Here is a 21,814-nt window from a genome sequence, read left to right as displayed (position 1 = left end):
ATGGCACAACAATTAAGTACATCTGATGTTATGATCAATGGACCTAAATAACAGGAGCAGTGTAGGCATGATGCACTAATGTAAGTCCTACCAAGTCGCAAGTATGGTGCTAAACTCTTTATGACTCCACTGATCTACCAGAGGAATCTCTGTAAATAATATACTCTGTGGATATGTTTTTGAAACAATTATGAATTAAAATTGTGTGCTATGCAATGTAATTTACAGAGGAAGGTTAAGGAACAATAGAGATTGTGAAGTATGGGTAGACAGATTTTTGGGCACAAAGTCCTAATGTTATAAAAAATAAGGCTGTGGGTTTTTGGGGACTTCGTCATGGATTATGAGAATGATTGTATGTACATGTATTGTATATATTTGTGATTAAGTGGGTGTTATTTTGTAATTACTGAAGAATTTTTAAATTACAGCCCTGATGAAGTCCGTTGGTGGATGAAACGCGTTGGCTGGGCTGCATTACGTTTTAAAGGAAATCAATAAAATTTACTTTTGATACTACTACATGACTCCAGTTTGATGATGGACTCAATGAAAAAGATCGATATTTCTTTGGTCTCGCACAGATTAACACTGAAATATTGAATGTTTATGTGAATAATTTATATAATGATTTTAAGCACTCCTTTTCTGTTAGTAATGTTGTTGCCTGTTAACCATAGATATTAAACGAAAAAAACAAATTTGCATATTTTATATACTTAAAGCAGTTTTTTGGGAATGAGAAATTGACACACACACACACACACACACACCCCAAGGCTCCTGTAGTGCTTCTAGAAAAATAAAATTGGGGGGCAGCAGTGAATGTGGTTTTGGCAATAAAACAAGTATTGTCCCCAGCTTAAAACAGAGAGCTCTACTTTCAAACCCAATTCATAGGCATGCATCAGAAAGTGACATTCGCTCACTGCTGTAAAACAATATCGAACTTTCAGAGGTGTAGCAAAAGCTCTGGTGCTTCAAATGTTCCAAACCTTTCAGAGGCTGTTCCTTTGAACACGAAAACAAGTTTAAAGCAGAGTAAAGATGCTACCACTTCTAAGGGGACAAAAACCTAGCTCCAACTAGATCTGGAGTAGGGGTTGCACTATCTATTGGTACTGTCTTATTTTTGCTCTCCTCTGCACCATCTGTTAGGCTAATCATACTCCCTTGACCTTTTCTTTGCTGCCCAATCCACAGTTTCTTTCCCACCTCCCTGTCGCTTGTGTCACATTTCACCTCTTTTGGTGTATCATGATATGCTTTTAATGCTTAGTTTCCCGTTACATTGTTAGTTACTTTGGTTGCATGTAAAAATACTATTCATATACTATGTTATATGTAAAACTACTATGCATTCCATTGTACTGCGTGGTGACACTGTGAATTAAGGGACCTCTATGAGAATGAGTAAGCAACAACCAAATAAACAGCTAGATCTTTAGCTTGTACTCAGATTTTTGTAAAATACATTGTCCTTAGGAATCCTGCTCTTTACCAGCATTGGGATGAGTTGATACACAGCAGCAACTCGCTTCCTCCTGATATGTCCTCAATCTATTTTTTTTTCCTTGCCGGAGTAGCAAGGAGCTAGCTGTCCAAGCTACAGAAGCAGCATTGTAAGTGTGTGGTATTTGTATGGTTCACTTTTAGCTGAAAGAAATAGGGGTGGGGGGCTCTCAAATGGCAAAGATACAGTCTGAGTGTAAATGGAGGAGTAGCAGGTTTCTAAGAGCAAGTATGGACTGTTACAGCGTTGTGATGTAGTGTTATTTAAAGAGGTTATTCTTCAGCTCTTTCCCAAATTAGAGATGGTTTGGAAAGTCCTGGAATGTCATTCTAGGTCCACGGGCATATGAGCAGGCCTGTTACATTATTTTTACTTTACTTTACTGCAATGCTTTGTTTCCAGTATGATGGTGTCATTACTATGGTTGTGCCAAAAGTCGCTGAATATGGTGAGCCTGTCAGGTGTGCTGGTTGCAGTGGTTTTGTGGATGATTTTCAAGATGATGCAGGCCAGCAAGGGATGCTGTTGAGTTCTATCAGGGTGCAGGGTATGTGGTCATATTGCGTAAGGGCCTTGAATAGGTGTACTACAGTGTGTAGGGGCCAGCACAGAGTCTGGGAGGACGTGGATCAAGGCTCACAGCATAGGCGGTATTCAACAGCAGTTCTGAAGTCACTTTTTTGGCAGAGTGGTTACACTTTCTTTAGCAGAACCTTCAGAGTCCATGTTTAAAAAGAAAGCAAGATCAGTCTATATTTACGCAGACAGGTAATCAATCTCCTTCTATGCTCTTATTTCTTGGTTCCAAGCAGAACCTTGATTCAAGGTGGTGAAAGCAGTCCTTTATAATCTAACCATGTAGTGACTGGTGAAGTCCTTCGACCTCTCAAAGGGAAATTCATTCTCATTCTTCTTCCACCTTTCTCAACACTCCCTGTGCTATCAAAAACCAACCCCAAAGAAATAATTTTCTAGTTCTCAACAACTGCAGAGCAGAGGCGCTGGTCAACACTTACCTGATAAGAACCTTTAAAGCTTACTCTTCGGACCCCAAGGTATTGCAGGTACATGTGAGAATTGCAGGTACATCATGAATCAGAGTGACATGGCATCTGTGGCAGCAGGAGAATCGCCAATGTAAGCACTGGCATCTTAACTCCTTAAGATGGCAGAGGTTCCTCATGTAAGGAACAGGGGTCATACCAAAACAAAATGTGGCAGAGTTCCTCTATGAGGACACAGCTGGCAGAGCAGTACATAACAGCTGCCCTTTCAGAAGGACTTTGTCTGGCAGTTATGTATGTTGGTGGGCACCCTTCCTGTAAACACCCAGCTTCCCTTTCATTGTCACATTTGTTGTTTTCTTGTGTTCTTGCCGATAGCCACAACAATTCCTGCCTAAAGGAACTATTTCTCCTTACCTCTCCCTCTTACTCATTCAACTCCCTTCTATCCTAGAATCTGAGGTTTCACCCTATTAGAAAAGCTGTCCTGTAGTCTCTAGTTTATGAGTGGAATTACAAGTGGCTTGCATAAAATTGACCTTCACTTCTTACTTGTTCCTACTTGGTAAGTACGTTTTGAGTCATACCTTACAGGTGGTGACAGGATTCTGTACGCTTGCATTCTAATGCTTCTCCCTTTCAACTCTATTCTCCCATTTCCCTGGAGCCTGATTCTAAAGTGCTTGTAATTACAATATAAGTAACCAGAATCTTAGGCTTCATTAAGGCTTTGGCCTATGTGCTTTGATTCCAATCTTACCTACAGTGTGGCCATTTCCTTGCTTTACCCTAAACAACCATGCAAGCCCTCTCCTAACCAATGAGAAACATAGCCCTCCCTATTATCCTCTCTTGAATGAGGTGCCTGAATGCCTGAGGGAATCATTTCCTTCAAATTGACAGCCTAAGTGTGTGCCCTTTTCACAAGCGGCTCTCTTTTGTGTGGGTTGATCTGCCACAAGTATTCCCCTGGAGCGTTTTGTTAAACCTCAGACAAGGGCGACTAGTCTTTTATGACTTACGTCCTTTAATCAGTCACCTTCTCCCTTACATTATAGCTGGCACACTTTGAGAGTCAATAGGCCCATTGTTGCTTGGGGAGCCATAATCTAGCAATGACATCACACGATCTCCCATCTTCCTGGAAGGCAGTAAAGTAATCAAAATAAAATGTACTGCAGGATACTTACCCAGGATACCTACCCAGCAGCCACAGTTGGCAAAAGACAATCTATTAGCAGCATTTCGAAGAATAATTTTTGCAAATTTATAATAAAAAACTATGATTATCAGTGTTAGAAACTGAGTCTTTGGTTGTCAGTCAAGTTACCCCCTGTCCAAGCAAGGACCCTCACTCTAGTCAGGGTAAAAGAGGATCACCCTCAGCTAACCCCACTCATCCCCTTGGTAGCTTGGCACGAGCAGCAGGCTTAACTTCAGAGTGATAGGTGTAAAGTATTTGTACCAACACACACAGCAACTTAATGAAAACACCACAAAATGACAACACATGTTTAGAAAAACAGAAAATATTTATCTAAACAAAACAAGACCAAAATGACACAAATCCACAAGTCAATTTATCAATTAGAAAACCAAAAAGAGTATTCATGTAATTCTAAACACAACGCTAACGCTGTTAGCGTGAAAATTTACCTGGGTGCGTCAAAAATAACCCCGCATGGGCGAGTGTGCATCAAAAAGTGCTTGCTATGCGTCAATTTCACTCACGAGCGAGACCTTGCATTGTTTCTTCTCTCTGCAGGAGAGCGATGAGTCGATTCAAACCACACTCTCGGGTCCAGGCAGGCCTTGCATAGTTTTTGCTTGCCCAGCGATGTTAACGTCAGAAATCCAGCCGCATTATGGTCTGAAAACCACACAGCGCAGGTTGGGATCTCACCAGCCTCCATCAGCGATGCTGCATGTCGTTTCTCCAACCCCGGGCGGCGATCTTCCGGTTGCGTTGCAGGCGAACGTTGATTTTCAGCCACAAAGATGGCGGTGCCTCAATTTTTCAGCCGCAGATCGGATTTGCGTTGATCCTTTCCCCGCACGGCAGTCGGTGCGTGGGTTTCTCACGCTTGGCCTGCCAGCTTCTCCTTTCAGAGTCCCAGGAACTGGATGGGCATCACTTGTCAGAGTAGGAGTCTCAGCAGAGGCTCCAGGTGCTGACAGAGAGACGTTTTTGCTGTCCCTGAGACTTCAAACAACAGGAGGCAAGCTCTAAATCAAGCCCTTGGAGAGTTCTTCACAAGAAGGAAGGCAAACACAAAATCCAGTCTTTGTTCTCTAGCACAGGCAGAAGCAGCAACTGCAGGAGAGCTCCACAAAGCACAGTCACAGGCAGGGCAGCTCTTCCTCAGCTTTTCTCTAGGAAGAGGTTCCTCTTGGTTTCCAGAAGTGTTCTAAAGTCTGTGGTTTTGGGGGCCCTTCTTATACCCATTTTGACCTTTGAAGTAGGCTTACTTTATAGAAAAGTTTCTCTTGTTTGCGAAAGCCTGCCTTGGCAAAGCCAGGCCCCAGACACACACCAGGGGGTTGGATACTGCATTGTGTGAGGGCATGCACAGCCCTTTCAGGTGTGAGTGACCACTCCTCCTCTCCCTCCTAGCACACATGGCTCATCAGGAAATGCAGGCTTCACCCCAGCTCCCTTTGTGTCACTGTCTAGTGAGAGGTGCAACCAGCCCAAATGTCAAACTGATCCAGACAGGGAATCCACAAGCAGGCAGAGTCACAGAAATGATTTAAGAAAGATAATGCTTACTTTCTAAAAGTGGCATTTTCAAACAACAATCTTAAAATCAACTTTGCTAAAAGATGTATTTTTAAATTGTGAGCTCAGAGACCCCAAACTCCATAATCTATCCGCTCCCAAAGGGAATCTACACTTTAATTATATTTAACGGTAGCCCCCATGTTAACCTGAGAGGGGCAGGCCTTGCAATAGTGAAAAACAAATTTAGCAGTATTTCACTGTCAGGACATATAAAACACATTACTATGGCCCTCATTACGACCCTGGTAGTCGACAGGAATTTGGGGAAAGGTACTGTCAACAGGGTGGCAGAACCTTTTCCCAAATTATGACACTGGTGGTCTTTTGGTCTCCAGACAGGCGGTTGTCACAATCCCACCCTCGGGATTATGACCCCGCCTACCGCCATGGTTTTCGTGGCAACCCTGGCACTGATGGGGGTCATCCCCCTCCCAGTGAGTCATCTCCCACCCCCCTCCCCCCACACCCATACACACTCATACACGCACGCATACCCACATCCAACCACGCATGCACACATACATACATACCCACACACCGCAACACACCACAACATACATTGTGTCACACACGCATTCACAACACACAACATACACTTACATTCAGTCATTCATGCGCTCATTCAACGCAACTCACACCCACATGCATGCATGCAAAAACAGACACCCCCCACACACAAGACAACCCCACCTCCACTATCCTATTGGAGAGCCTGACTTACCTGCTTGCAATGTTGTAGTGAGGCCCTACATGGCCTACCTTAACCATACAGTGAACCCGTCCCTTGGGGCTACATAGGGCCTACCTTAGGGGTGCCTTACATGTAAGAAAAGGGAAGGTTTAGGCTTGGCAAGTGGGTACACTTGCCAAGTCGAACTGGCAGTTTAAAACTGCACACACAGACACTTCAGTGGCAGGTCTGAGACATGATTACAGGGCTACTAATGTGGGTGGCACAACCAGTGCTGCAGGCCCACTAGTAGCATTTGATTTACAGGCCCTGGGCACCTCTAGTGCACTTTACTTGCTAGTAAATCAAATGTGCCAATCATGGATAAACCAATGAACAGTACAATTTACACAGAGAGCATATGAACTTTAGCACTGGTTAGCAGTGTCAAAGTGCTCAGAGTTCTAGAGCCAACAAAAACAAGTCAGAAAAAATAGGAGGAAGGAGGCAAAAAGATTGGGGGTGACCCTGTGAAAAGGCAAATTCCAACAATCACGATCTGAAATCCCACCAAGATCTATTACTTTGTGGATGTGCAAAAACATGCCTTGCAAGTCCTTGCCAACTTCTCTGAGTCCCATCATAATTCTTAATAATGGGTTATGCATAGGTAAATCAGACCGAGTTTTGGCATGTATGACATTATTCAGAGTCAATAACATTGAAAACGAGCACTAAGTAATGACATGAAACATATTCATTGAAAACATTTAGCAAACTTGTGTGTTTTACATATGTGCAATTCCATACCTTTGTAAGTGGCTTATGACAAGCTTCTGAATACTAGAGTAGGAGGACTCTATCGACTGACCAAGTTTCTTTAGGCCCTGACAAAAACAGTAAATTAAGATTTGAAGCATGTATTTCAGCTACACAAATGCTCGTTAAAAGTCTGAAAAGTGAACAATTAACCTACCTTAACAGTTAGTTGACTCATTAATAATGCTTGAAGCTCAGGGCTGCAATTAAAAACATGTGTCAAATTCTTTGCCTTCATCAGAATACAAGTAGCAAGTACATACTGCACACTTTACATACCTTGATTTTAGAAAACCGGTTCACAGAAAATACGGTGATGAATACTCTCTCACACAGATCACCATTAGTAAAAGCTCTCACCTAATTTTAGAACAGTTTCAATAAAAAAGTCATAAAAGATATAGCTAGGAAAACAATACGTTTGTTAGAGATGTGAACAATTTACTCTTCTTCAACAAAATTGAGTACTGGATAACTCTGAAACAATGTGAAAATGTGAGGTATTAAACAATGTTACAGCTATAATACATTGGAAATGACAATCATTTAAGGTGATGTTTGGGACAAAGTTCCCCACAAAATTATATTGTGGAAGAAATGATTTTGCCCTATGTAAATAGCTGATTTTGTTGGCAGCCGTCTTAAAGAGCAAAACATTCCTGCACTGTAATTCCTATACACTAAAGGAAACACACATTCTAAGACATGTAGCAACTGCATCTGCAAAATTAAATCTTAACCAGCTTAGAAACTGACCTGCTTTGTTGTCATTACTAACCCTTTGAACTGTCATAATATGTACTTAAGGCAAAAAGATGCATAAAATGTTTGCATAGTAATTTATATATATGACTGAGCAGAAGAATGCATTAGCAAGCATCACAGTTTACATTAGAACTTTGCATACATTTCCCCACAAATGTAATTGCTAAGTTGGTTTAATTCTTAAAATGTATTTTAAGGAAAGTCTTTCTTACAAATGGTAGTGATTAATCCCAGAGAAAATATCTGACACCTTCCTACAAAGCAATATATGTAATGTAGAAAAAGACAATAAGTACTGATTTTGCACAGCACTGTTGCAAACTATGTCACTAACAATGTGAATGACGATCACAAACTAGACTCCCCGAGACCCATAAGTACTGCTGGTGAGGGAGAAATGCCTCCACTTCCTTCATGACAAGATATTTGTTTCAAATTTGTTACCAGCATTATCATATCCTTTCATAAATCTTGGCGGGAATTTCTGCTCCAGCTCTATCACACTGCAAGCTAAATCTGATTCTGAATTACATTTATTATAGTGGAATCAGCATGCTGGGACTTCCAGATTCCAAGTACCACATACAAAACCCATACATATACACAAACACAGGTCATTACATTACATAATAATGTACCCCCCCATATACAATATTTGGATGTAAAAGTAAGAGGATTCATGTTGTTCTGCTCTTAAATGTAAACTCGTCAGGTTTTTGTTTAAACCAAAAACGTTTGTGATGGTGCAAAGACAACATGGTGTTGCTCCACTTAAGTGTCACCAGTTTTGGGCCCTTTGAAGAAAGCAATAGTTCCTATTGTTTAGTGGACTGAAAATACGTAGAAAAATAACTGGGCAACAAGACGTAATTGGCACTATGCAAAGTACTCTGAATGTAACCTCAGAGCTACTGTAAGCCAGTCTAATTTTTGCCTCAGGTTAGAAATATCAAAGTATAATATAATGGCACTCATCTGGGATTGTGGAGTATTAAAATGAATTGTTAAACATCAATTACTCTTAGAAAAAGTATGTGTGAGGGGTAAGGCAAGAACAGTTAGTTAATTGGACTTCAACACAATTAGCTCCACAATACAATGAAGGTTTAACAAAATGTTCAAGATTTCAGCATACATATCATCTAAAACAAACAAAAATGTTTTGTGTCATCTGCCCCAGAAGTATTCTTTAAAATGCTTTAAAACAACAAAAAAAAAAAAAAGTGTTGGTGATGTTAGAATTACTGTTATTAGAAGAAATAGAGTACGAGTAAGAAGAAAAATACCTTGCTTTACCCCACAACAGCAACTGCATGAACTCATCCTGTACAGAAGTTTCAGTGTTCTTTTCCTATAAGCAAAAATAATTATACACGCGTACTTATATAAATCTAATAATTCTGCTAAGTAGAACATGAAGTTCATATTTTACAGATATACCTTGATACCATCATAATCAACTTGCATGCAATTGAGTACATACATATGTGGAAAAGAATACAAACCTGTAACAACACTGTAGGAAGTTGGCTCTGTATGTGCTATTTCAAAGTAAGGAATAGCATGCACAGAGTCCAAGGGTTCCCCTTAGAGGTAAAATAGTGGTAAAAATAGATAATACTAATGCTCTATTTTGTGGTAGTGTGGTCGAGCAGTAGGCTTATCCAAGGAGTAGTGTTAAGCATTTGTTGTACATACACATAGACAATAAATGAGGTACACACACTCAGAGACAAATCCAGCCAATAGGTTTTTGTATAGAAAAATATCTTTTCTTAGTTTATTTTAAGAACCACAGGTTCAAATTCTACATGTAATATCTCATTCGAAAGGTATTGCAGGTAAGTACTTTAGGAACTTTAAATCATAAGAATTGCATGTATACTTTTCAAGTTATTGACAAATAGCTGTTTTAAAAGTGGACACTTAGTGCAATTTTCACAGTTCCTGGGGGAGGTAAGTTTTTGTTAGTTTTACCAGGTAAGTAAGACACTTACAGGGTTCAGTTCTTGGTCCAAGGTAGCCCACCGTTGGGGGTTCAGAGCAACCCCAAAGTCACCACACCAGCAGCTCAGGGCCGGTCAGGTGCAGAGTTCAAAGTGGTGCCCAAAACGCATAGGCTAGAATGGAGAGGAGGGGGTGCCCCGGTTCCGGTCTGCTTGCAGGTAAGTACCCGCGTCTTCGGAGGGCAGACCAGGGGGGTTTTGTAGGGCACCGGGGGGGACACAAGCCCACACAGAAATTTCACCCTCAGCAGCGCGGGGGCGGCCGGGTGCAGTGTAGAAACAAGCGTCGGGTTCGCAATGTTAGTCTATGAGAGATCTCGGGATCTCTTCAGCGCTGCAGGCAGGCAAGGGGGGGGTTCCTCGGGGAAACCTCCACTTGGGCAAGGGAGAGGGACTCCTGGGGGTCACTTCTCCAGTGAAAGTCCGGTCCTTCAGGTCCTGGGGGCTGCGGGTGCAGGGTCTCTCCCAGGCGTCGGGACTTTGGATTCAAAGAGTCGCGGTCAGGGGAAGCCTCGGGATTCCCTCTGCAGTCGGCGCTGTGGGGGCTCAGGGGGGACAGGTTTTGGTACTCACAGTCTTAGAGTAGTCCTGGGGTCCCTCCTGAGGTGTTGGATCTCCACCAGCCGAGTCGGGGTCGCCGGGTGCAGTGTTGCAAGTCTCACGCTTCTTGCGGGGGGCTTGCAGGGTTCTTTCAAAGCTGCTGGAAACAAAGTTGCAGCCTTTCTTGGAGCAGGTCCGCTGTCCTCTGGAGTTTCTTGTCTTTTCGAAGCAGGCGCAGTCCTCAGAGGATGTCGAGGTCGCTGGTCCCTTTGGAAGGTGTCGCTGGAGCAGGATCTTTGGAAGGCAGGAGACAGGCCGGTGAGTTTCTGGAGCCAAGGCAGTTGTCGTCTTCTGGTCTAACTCTGCAGGGGTTTTCAGCTAGGCAGTCCTTCTTCTTGTAGTTGCAGGAATCTAATTTTCTAGGGTTCAGGGTAGCCCTTAAATACTAAATTTAAGGGCGTGTTTAGGTCTGGGGGGTTAGTAGCCAATGGCTACTAGCCCTGAGGGTGGGTACACCCTCTTTGTGCCTCCTCCCAAGGGGAGGGGGTCACAATCCTAACCCTATTGGGGGAATCCTCCATCTGCAAGATGGAGGATTTCTAAAAGTCAGAGTCACCTCAGCTCAGGACACCTTAGGGGCTGTCCTGACTGGCCAGTGACTCCTCCTTGTTGCTTTCTTTGTTCCCTCCAGCCTTGCCGCCAAAAGTGGGGGCCGTGGCCGGAGGGGGCGGGCAACTCCACTAAGCTGGAGTGCCCTGCTGGGCTGTGACAAAGGGGTGAGCCTTTGAGGCTCACCGCCAGGTGTCACAGCTCCTGCCTGGGGGAGGTGTTAGCATCTCCACCCAGTGCAGGCTTTGTTACTGGCCTCAGAGTGACAAAGGCACTCTCCCCATGGGGCCAGCAACATGTCTCTGGTGTGGCAGGCTGCTGGAACTAGTCAGCCTACACAGACAGTCGGTTAAGTTTCAGGGGGCACCTCTAAGGTGCCCTCTGGGGTGTATTTTGCAATAAAATGTACACTGGCATCAGTGTGCATTTATTGTACTGAGAAGTTTGATACCAAACTTCCCAGTTTTCAGTGTAGCCATTATGGTGCTGTGGAGTTCGTGTTTGACAGACTCCCAGACCATATACTCTTATGGCTACCCTGCACTTACAATGTCTAAGGTTTTGTTTAGACACTGTAGGGGTACCATGCTCATGCACTGGTACCCTCACCTATGGTATAGTGCACCCTGCCTTAGGGCTGTAAGGCCTGCTAGAGGGGTGTCTTACCTATACTGCATAGGCAGTGAGAGGCTGGCATGGCACCCTGAGGGGAGTGCCATGTCGACTTACTCGTTTTGTCCTCACTAGCACACACAAGCTGGCAAGCAGTGTGTCTGTGCTGAGTGAGAGGTCTCCAGGGTGGCATAAGACATGCTGCAGCCCTTAGAGACCTTCCTTGGCATCAGGGCCCTTGGTACCAGAAGTACCAGTTACAAGGGACTTATCTGGATGCCAGGGTCTGCCAATTGTGGATACAAAAGTACAGGTTAGGGAAAGAACACTGGTGCTGGGGCCTGGTTAGCAGGCCTCAGCACACTTTCAATTGTAAACATAGCATCAGCAAAGGCAAAAAGTCAGGGGGCAACCATGCCAAGGAGGCATTTCCTTACAAACACTGTCATGGAAAGACAAGTAATACATACTAAATAAGTAAGTTGTTATCAAGTGTTCGTTCAAAGCATCCACAGCAGTACCATCGATAATCCGAAATTGGAAATAGATAAACTAGGTACAATAGGAAGATATTTGTATATTGACAGTCTGAGGCCAAGGAAGAACGACCCTGAACTTGGATCCTTGCACAGCACCACAATTGCTACTTCTGAGCATTTTCTACTGATTTCTTGTTTCAGCTCCTACTATTGCTCAATCTATATTGCGCATTTAGGTCCCTAATTGCCAAACGGGTGACATTGCTGAGATAAACAATTACAAATGCTTACAATTTTATTAAAAAGGAGATATATAGTATTTCTGCAACATACATTAGAACGAATTTTAAGAGCTACGTCAAGAAATATTGAATCTGTGACGGATCACAACAAGGTGTGGTTAGATTACGTTTTATTAGTGTATGAAACAGGAACCAAGTTTACCTCAAGTAAAAATCCAAAAGATAAGCTTTTTAGGGATTTTTTGAAATAGTGTAGATTCAGTTAGGCTCTTAGCCAAAGCTAAAAGTGGGTTTCAACTCTTAAGAGTCAGACATCATCAGTTTTCCGTCAGTGAAGATGCCCTAATTACCAAATCAACTCTGGTCACCTTATCTGGGGCAAATTATTCTGTAATAAAATCCCAAAAGTACTTAATGTATCCTAATTGAGGCATGAGAATAAATTTTCCAACATAATGTACTCAAATGATGCCACCATTCAGATCAGCATACATAATTTAGTATGAAGCGATATTCCCTACAATTTTGTTAATGGTCACTTTGTTAGATTATGAACCCATTTGATATGATACACATCTGAATACACAGATTGAAAGCATGATTGAAAAAATATCCATTAACATGTTTTTATTTTATTTTATTATTTCCACAGATAATGATTGTGTAGGTACAGATTTATAAAGCCTATTCCAAAACAATGCAAAAGCACAATGGTTGTTAACATTTGCTTAGAATTTGTATATAAAAAGGTATTCTTGAAAAAAGCAAACTGAATAAAGCATTATGCCACGTACCTTCACTTTGGCCACTTATTGAAGCTTTAATGTTCCTTCCCATAAGGGGAAAAACTAATCACATTTACTCCACAAATCAGACATTCTTAACCATTTAGAGCCTACAAATACATTTCCTTGTAGGCATCTTCAGTTTTACTTTTGATTAGACCTATTTAATTTTTCTTTTTTGCATTTCTAAAATGGAGATTGAAGCTTTTACTACACTTTTGCCAAAGAACAACAACATGGATTACCTTTCGTAATATTTTGTCATATGAATACTCCACTGGCCCACCAATTGTCCATCTTAGAAATATCTTCAGGAAGATATTTCTTCTCATGACGCCAACATAAAACTTCTCTACATCCACACACGAGTCAACACCAGAAATTAAGTGTTGGCTTGACAGAGGCACTGTACGCATGTATGACACTACTTCCCACAAGAAAAAAAAAGGAAATAAAACTACCATACTTTTTTTAACCAAACACCAACTGATTAGTCTGACCTCAGACAAGAGACCATGGTGATGCCATCAGAAAAAGTATTATAAGCAAAGGTAAGGAGCCTGCTCCTCTAATAGGAAATTCTTCAAGGAGCTTCCTTATTATGGAATCACTACCAAAGCTGCATCGCCACTGAAGAAAATGTTTGAGGCGAGAAGCAGACCAATCAGAACTTTGTAAGAAACACAAACAGCTAGATGTACTAAAATGCAATTTTGTATTTCCTAAATAGCAACTTCATAAAAATTGCTACTTAGGAAATGCAGAATGCTATGTACAGAGACACTGATTTCCTAATAGTGATTACTACGAAGTACAAATCGTTATTAGGAAATTGCAAATAAGGAATCCCATCGCATTTGTGTCAATGGGCCAGGTTTCCATTTCCCAACTAGCGATTTCCTACTAGGAAATCGCTAGTTGGGAAATGCGAAACCAAGGATTGCATTGGGCAGAAGTCCTCCCCTTGGTGCACCCCAAAAATAGTGGTGCACACGTAGAACACACATACGCCCAAGGGGCATGTGTGTGCTCTATTGGGATTTTTTTTTTTTTTTAAAGGCATTTTGGGGTGATTTTTTTTTTGTTAGTTGCACATGGTTATCATCGACTTCACGTCTATGGTAATTGCATTTCCTAAATGCCCAAATTGCATTTAGGAAATGCTTTGTACATCAGAACAGGAATCGCAAATAGGTAATTCTTATTTGCGATTTCCTCTTCTGGGGGTCACAAATTGCAATTTCTACTGGGTAGAAATCGCAATTTGTGATTTCTGAAGGCCTTTGTACATCAGAAAAGGCTGTTTTGCGTTTCTTATTGGCCCAAAATACTGATTAGGACGTTAAGAAATGTAAAACGGTTTTGTACATCTGGCCCAAGGTCCAAACAAGCCACATTGCTGGACTTCTACACAGCAGTGTGAAGAATATCGGTTAGCCACAATGCAGGAGTCTAACTTGGGTATACCCCAAAAAACTTCTGTAGCGTTTACAATACCCTAATGCTAAATGAGTATTCTATTTTGCAATTTATAACAATAAGGTTTGATCCACCCAGGGACCAAAGAGATGATGTTGGTCGAAAGGAGCATTTAAAAGTGTCTGCTGTACTTCTGGCTTAAAACCAGGTATGCACAGCCAAGTGTGTTTATGCAATAGTATACTTGTGTTTATGCACCTGGCAGCTGTGTCTGTTGCATCAATAGAACATCTAATTGAGTTGTTGGAGATCAGTTTGCCCTCGTGAATGATTTGGTGACCTTTTTTCTTGTACTCCTCAGGGAGATGTTGGAGGACCTCCTCCATTTCTTCCCAGTGGGCTCTGTCATATCTTGCAAGAGCCCTTGTGTTTTGGCAATTTTCCAGTGATTGGCTGCTTGTACTGCTACCCTTTTACCCGATGCATCAATAAGTTTAGACTCTTTATCCGGTGGAGGGGAATCTGCTGTTTGAAAGTTAGCCCTCTTGTGAGCATTAGATACTACTAGAGAGTCTGGAAGTAGGTGGTCCCTAATGTAAGGAGGACCTTAAGGTGCTGCCTTGCATTTTTTATCCACCCTTGGTGTAACAATACAGGTGCGGACAGAATCTGATGGATCATCCTTTTTAACATGGGCAGATATTGGCATGCCCTAGTGGTGGAAGAAAGTCTCAAAGAGGAAATCATCCTCTATAGGGGCTTTGCGTAAGGGAACTTGATGATATGCAGCTGCCCTAGCTGTGAATTTCTGGAATGATGTAGTATCATCTGGGGGCGATGGGTTAGCTGGGTAATGGCCTGGATTGGTATCTCCAGGGGGAAATCAATGTCTTAAGTGTCCCAAGGATTTGAAGATGGTTGATCTAGGTTAACTCCCCGCTTCTTGTTCCCCTGTATACAATTGTGGGGAGCCTTGAAGAGTGGCATCAGTTATATCAGCGAGTGAGTGATGCGAAGCAGGTGGAGGTGATAAGGGAGGTAGAGGAGAAGCGGGCAAAGGAGGTTGTAAAGGACTAGTGGTAATGTCCTTCTTCATCTTTTAAGGAGATTGAGACCACCTCAAATGAAAGCTGTCCTTTCGATGGATTAGGCATAACCTTTGCGGCTACTGGTAGAGGGATGAATGTGGTTTTTCTTTTGCTTTGGATCGAGCCTTTCGGTCACAGTCTGTAAGATCAGTTCTGGAACTGAAGTGGAAGCTTTCGGTGTCTAAATAGATTTTTGTTGCGCGCCAGAGTGGTTGGACACGGAATGCTTGGAACCGAGGAGGCAGATGGTCGGCTCGGTACCAAGAGTGATCAGCTTGATACAGCAGTGGGAGGTTTTGGCCTGGCATTTGGTGCCGGGCCTGAACGCGGGGCATTCTTAGCAAAAGGTTGGTGCCTGCAGCAGTGGTGGCCCGGACGCTGTATTTTTGGTTGGTAGCAAATGTCTTTTGGTGTGCTGGACAGGGGCATATGTACTCACTGTATTCTGTCCTGAAGGAAGATCTTGTATCTGCATGCTGAGTTCAGTTTCTGAGTCTGATTAAGAGTCCAGTATGAAAAAAATCCTCTTCCTCTGCTGTTGAGGCCTCTTGCAGTTCTTCCTCCTGTTCGACATGTTCACTGAAGATTTTGGGTGTCTCCTCCAGTTAATTACGCTGCATTTCTTTCTGAGGTACCTGATGATTCTGCAATACTTTCTTTGACTGAAAAGATCAACAAGCCTCACAACCCTCCTTATCGTGGTCGGGAGATAGACACAGGTTACAAATCTGATGGAGGTCTTTGTGCGGGAATTTCACATGGCAGCTTGGACAAAACCAAAATGGAGTCCGTTCCATTAGCAGCGCATTGTCGATCAAACCCAATGAAATAAGAAAGAAAGAAGGCTCGAACAGGCAAGGCCCAAAAGCCGCGAGTGGTGAACGTTGAATTGACGGCTGAGGATTTTCTTCTACTTTCGAAGGTGGAAGGTAGAACGTGCAAAGGACATGGTGAAATTCATGCAGGAAGTATACTTTTATAAATGCTTATGTATCTATTTATGACATCGCATCACAGGTGGGAGTGGAAATTGCAAAGACAACGGCTGAAAGTGCAATTGTTTTTTGCATTTTTTTATTGTTTGATTTCTATAGCAGAGGAGGGAAGACATTTCAGGAGAAAACAGGAAAGCTACAGCTAACTGCACTCAGCATGTAATTATATTCTGACAGATCAGCAGTTCTCCAACTCTCCAGTCAGTCCAACTAAAAACTGTTTCCCTAAGGTCTTCCACTCTGACCGGTTGTTTGTGTAAAAGTGAAAACTATCACAATTAACAAACTTGCTTTAGAAAAAGTCTGAAGATATGGTAATTTTAACAAGTCTCTAATGAGGGGGAACTTGCCCGGCAGCAAGATGGCCGCACACTGATGGAGCTCTGTCAGTCACCAACAATTCATAAAGGAATCCTACGGCCTTAGCAACATTTGACCCAGAGGCCGAGCGTCACCGGTAGCCGAAGCATGTTGGGGACCAGAAATTAAAAGAAGCGGCGCCCCTGCAGAGATCCTGAGACCGCGGTGGCCTTGATGGTGAGGCGCCGCTGCGGAGGCCTGGAAAGCGGCCTGAGCAGCCTGGAGCTGACCGGGGCTGGAGCATCGGCCATCGTGAGCACTCTAGTCGGGCTGCCTTGTGGTTGGTGGCCTGGTGCAATCGGGAGGGAGTGCCCACTGATGTAGAACAATCTGTGCGGCCCCGGCGAATGAGGTAAAGCCAGTTCAGTGTCAAACAAGACTGCTAAGAGGAGGACCCCCAAAAACAGATCGGCACGGGCAGGCGAGAGTAGGCGCCTGCTGAGTGAGACGGGCCGCCTTAATTAAGAGCAGGGGCAAACCCAGGGCCATGGCGGAGGTGAGCGGGAGGCGACATTTAGCATGGAAGGCGCAGGTGTTAGTGCCTTGCCAGGTGGGTGACTGTACACGGCGCGCCCACATCAGATCCGGGTGGGCACACACGCCTGGAGCGCCCAGACACAGATGCTGCTGCCCAACCTGCTGCAGACGTGGCAAATTGGGAGCTGATGTACCGGGTTCCCAAGGTGTGAAGATCGATGTGGGCTTAAGGGGACGCTAAGAGATTGCGTTGCTCCTGTGGACTGAAAAGCATGACCATACGACCACATAACTGCAGCTGATCGAATTCATAGCCACTGCGGCGGGGCAGCCACATAGGCCGGTGATCGCCCAATTACTGAATTACAGGGACTGAGAAGCAGCCCTGGGACAACCGAGAGAACTAAAGACACTACAACACGAAGAGATGGAAATCTCGATTTACCCCGATTTTACACAGCAAGTACAAGAAGCAAGACAGCAGTTTATTCCAGGGAAGCACCAACCATGAGAACTACAAATGGATTTTCGCATGTGGTTGGTCGGCAGAATGAAACTACAGCCTCTCCCTAAGAGCGGAGAGACAAAGAACGCACACGGGACGAATGTCACTGCTGTCAATATTAGAATGATCAGTTAGACACAGCAGAAGTGTCTGTGTGTGACTTGTGTGGTTGCTCGCACCAATAATTAGGCAAGATTGAAATATAGAGGAAATTGCGCAGCTGGAGAAAGAACATCTGATAACTGTAGACAAAAAAAACCCTAGGCCACATCCAAGAAAAGATAACAGAATTTCAGGACCTAGCACATAACAAAGTCCAGCACACGGGTAAATATGAGACGGTACGTGTATATGGGAGGGGGAACGTCCGGCCGGGACATTGGCGCGTTTGTGCACCCAAGTAGGAAGAGGGACACAATTTTAGTGATACAAGATGAAAATGGTTGCCTAATTAAAGATCAGGCGCAGATTCACGTGACTATTACGCTGCACTTTATACATCTAAGATCACCCTAGATTTAGACGCAATATCTGATTATTTGATGCATATCACAATGCTATGGTTGACAAATGCAGACAGAGTTCCTAATGGAGCCCCTGCAAGCTGCCGAGATATGTAGAGTCCTCAAAAGAATGGCAGCTGGGAAATCCCCAGGCCCAGATGGGTTGACAGTTAATTTCCTTAAAACGATCAAGATTTACAAATCCTCCACCTGTTGGCACTGTATGAAGAAATGGAGGGAGCCAAGAAAATGCCTCCCTCTATGAGAGAAGAGTTAATCATTACATTGCTAAAGCTAAGTAAATCTACTTTACAGTGGTCATCTCATAGACCACTATCCTTAATCAATGTTGACACAAAAATGTATGCTATAACTCTGGCAGATAGATTAGCAGCATTACTGCCCAAACTGATAAAACCGGAGCAATTGCGATTCATCCGGGCCGCAGGCTAACGGCAAATTTCCGCACAGTGTTTCTTGCCATTCAACATTTGGATCCAGAGGCGAGAGCTGCTGCAGTATTTCTCGATGCCAAGCAGGCCTTAGACTCTGTGGAATGGCATTTCTTGATGGCACTGCTGTGGCGCATGGGGATGGGTGAAGTTTTTGTGCAATTAATACAAATTCTTTATACAGCGCACTGAGTTAGGGTTAATGGATCTGTCTGGTTCTGAAACAACATCTATCACCAGGGGCGAAAATAACTGTAATCTTATGCTATAAATATATGCAGAAAGGTAGTTGGATTATAAATTTATAGACTAGTTTCCTTTTGCAGTACCATTTTAGGTTTGCCTGACAGCAAGTATGTTTTCATAATCACTAAGGGGTAATAATATAACAGTGATTTTTCCTGAATATCCATCCATATTCTTCTGCTGTGTTCCCAATCACTACTGGATGTGGTATTGGTGTGGAGTTCTACCAACTCTCCTTGATTTTACTTTTCTGGAAACAAAATTGATTTCAAACATCTTCCAACAAACAGCAGCAAACTATTTCAACATACAGGGTCCAAGATTAGTGAAACAGCATTATCATTTATGGGATTGCTGTACCTGTACAAATTTGGTTAGTCTGGAATCCATTTGCATCAATATTTCTTCCCATGCTTCACACATGCATGACAATGACAAATTCAGATACTGAAATAAAAAAAATTAAAAAAGTAGTTATTTGCAGAGTTTCCTAATGATTTGAGGAAAAGAATTTAAATAAAAGTACTATCTTTTCAAATACGGATACTAATATACAAGCAGCAAGTCTAGTACAACCTGACAGAACTCATTCGTTTTTTTATATACCTCTGTCAGAGTCAGCTTTTTTATTTCTCAACTCTGAGATTTTGTGGATCATTCTAATTTTCACCACTCAAATCTAATTGCACCAGGAGGATTGTGCACAGGCTTACTGTACTGGATAAAAAGTACATAATTCGGACTGCATCAGTGCAATCAGCAAGCTACAAGCATATTTATGAACAGTATAAAGGCAAATAAATAGCAACCACCATTTTGAATAATACAAAAAACTTTCAAGATCTAGTTACATCTACAAAACAGCATTGCAAACAAAAAACAAATAAGGTTTAATACTACCAAATTGAAGATGCAATGGTCAAGGCTACATTTCTATTATGCTAAACCTGTGGGGTGTAACACCACCTGATTTCAGAGCAAAATGACATATTCAATAATGTGACTAATTTATGAATAAGAAACAGGGTGGGAGGTGAATAGGTGATAAAACTTCAAATCAGGCATTATTAAAGACAATGTTTTAATGAGATGCAATTCAGTTTGTTAATGGACACCTATTTCAGAAGGAAAAAAATATTAGGAGACAAAGTTTATGCCAGCATCACCCACCAGCTCTTGACTGATTACTTAAGCATCTTATTCACGGTTACTAGAAAATGCTTACTGGCTACAGATTAATTCCATGAACGACTCCAGTAAAGAAAATGCACACCCACACACCATTAAATCATTCCATGGCCTGGAAAAATGAGCTATGCATAGGAATCATAACTGGTTTCACTAACACACAGCATTTCTATACTAAAATTCCAAAATAACAATACATATCATTTGCATTAGAATTACCTTCAAACATGACCATAAATGAGAAAATTCTTCCTGTTTACCAAGAACTTTAGCATGGTGTATGAAAGATTTAGCCTCATTGTTGGAAATGACAAAACACAAATCCAAAATACACATGCGATTATAGATGTGAAAAGTAGTTTTAAAAGTACACGCTACCTGTAAGAGAGTTGAAATATGAGTAAATTTCCGGGCCATCCGAGTGACTTCTGGCAAATAGTTTGAGAGTAAACTTGTATCTAGCTAAAACATACAAAGGAAGTTTGGTTTACATGCTGGCCATTTTTGTTTTTAATAATACAATGACAATGTCAATCATATATCCATCTAATTTTGTATTTGTTGAAGACTGAGGATATGTCATTACAATAGACCTTGTGCGAATGAGGTTCAGCAGTCCAGCAATGCACTGACCAAAAACCTGGAGCACATCCAGGTGTACATTTAGAAGGAACATTTGAGCATGGAACATAGAACATTTCTGCTGTTTGTTGACCACTGTCTTCATTTTTTGGAAAATGTTTCATCACAGGGCATGTCATGTTCATGTCACAGGAAGGTTTCCCATTGTGAGATTGCATTGATGTGTCAAACATAAAATAACTCCACATCACTGTCAGTAAAGGAGTCATTCCTCTTAAGAGGTTCAGTTGTCTCTAAGTGCTTATAAAGTCATCACGAAAGACTAAGAAGAACATTTGGTTGCAGTGATGTGCCCCTCAAGAATGTTGGTACTTTCCATAATGTACTGGCCACAGGACCAGCTATAACCAACATCCCCAGTGTGTACACTACATAGGTCCTCCTCCATGACCTTTAAAACACTGCAGTACAATACTTAATTGAATTCAGTTCTTTAGCTCATCAGAGCTTCAAGAGCCATTTTTTTTTTTAAATGTCTGTCCTTCTGTCAGTTGCTAAAGTAGATAAACATTTATAGTTGAGTTTTAAAAGGTGGGCAATTTGTTTTTTTCTTGCAACCCCACTGTAGTTTGAACTGTCTTGTGTAAAGTTGTGAGGAGGACTAACCATTTAAATATAAACAGTGAGGTTGTGCCTTTTTCTAGTAAGCTTTACGTCTTGTTTCACTTGGTTCTTCAGAAGGCTTCTAACTTTCGAAAAGTCTTTGGACACAAGCATGGGTTAAAGGTGCATGAAGGCTCCCTAAAACTGCATCACAGGTCCAGAGCAAAATGTTTAGTTGTAATTGGATTCTGGAATTTCTCTGCAGCCCGCAGAACTGCATCACAGGTCAAGAGCAAAATGTTTCGTTGTAACTGTATTCTGGAATTTCTCAGCAGCCCACAGAACATCCTCATCTCCCCCAGGCAAATTGAGTGAAGTTTCACATAGCTCAAAAGTCTTCAAGGCACACATTACAGTTTTACCTAAGAGCAGCTGAAGCTCCCACTGGTTAGAATTGCAATGGAGAGTAAGGCAATCTCTGAATCTATGGGGATTCATGAAAAGAACAAGGGAACAGGAATTAATGGGACTCTACATTAAAGCAGGGCAGCATGTTTGATACACACCTAG

The 21,814-nt window shown here is 42.3% G+C and overlaps 1 protein-coding gene across 1 annotated transcript in view; it reads right to left on the bottom strand.

The window, feature by feature from the left end:
• Window positions 1-21,814, bottom strand: part of ANAPC4 (anaphase promoting complex subunit 4) — a 203,620-nt gene that overhangs the window by 128,967 nt on the left and 52,839 nt on the right. Inside the window, exons 9-13 of the mRNA XM_069202153.1 lie at window positions 20,438-20,521; window positions 19,232-19,318; window positions 8,840-8,904; window positions 6,946-6,988; window positions 6,780-6,856 (exon numbers count right to left, since the gene is read on the bottom strand). Of these exons, the coding sequence (XP_069058254.1) occupies window positions 6,780-6,856; window positions 6,946-6,988; window positions 8,840-8,904; window positions 19,232-19,318; window positions 20,438-20,521 (356 nt within the window). The remainder of the gene's footprint in view (window positions 1-6,779; window positions 6,857-6,945; window positions 6,989-8,839; window positions 8,905-19,231; window positions 19,319-20,437; window positions 20,522-21,814) is intronic.

Source organism: Pleurodeles waltl, chromosome 1_2 (assembly GCF_031143425.1).
Source record: "Pleurodeles waltl isolate 20211129_DDA chromosome 1_2, aPleWal1.hap1.20221129, whole genome shotgun sequence".
NCBI lineage: Eukaryota > Metazoa > Chordata > Amphibia > Caudata > Salamandridae > Pleurodeles > Pleurodeles waltl.
The sequence above is the reverse complement of the archived record's forward strand: the minus strand, read 5'-3'. Positions and strand labels throughout refer to the sequence as shown.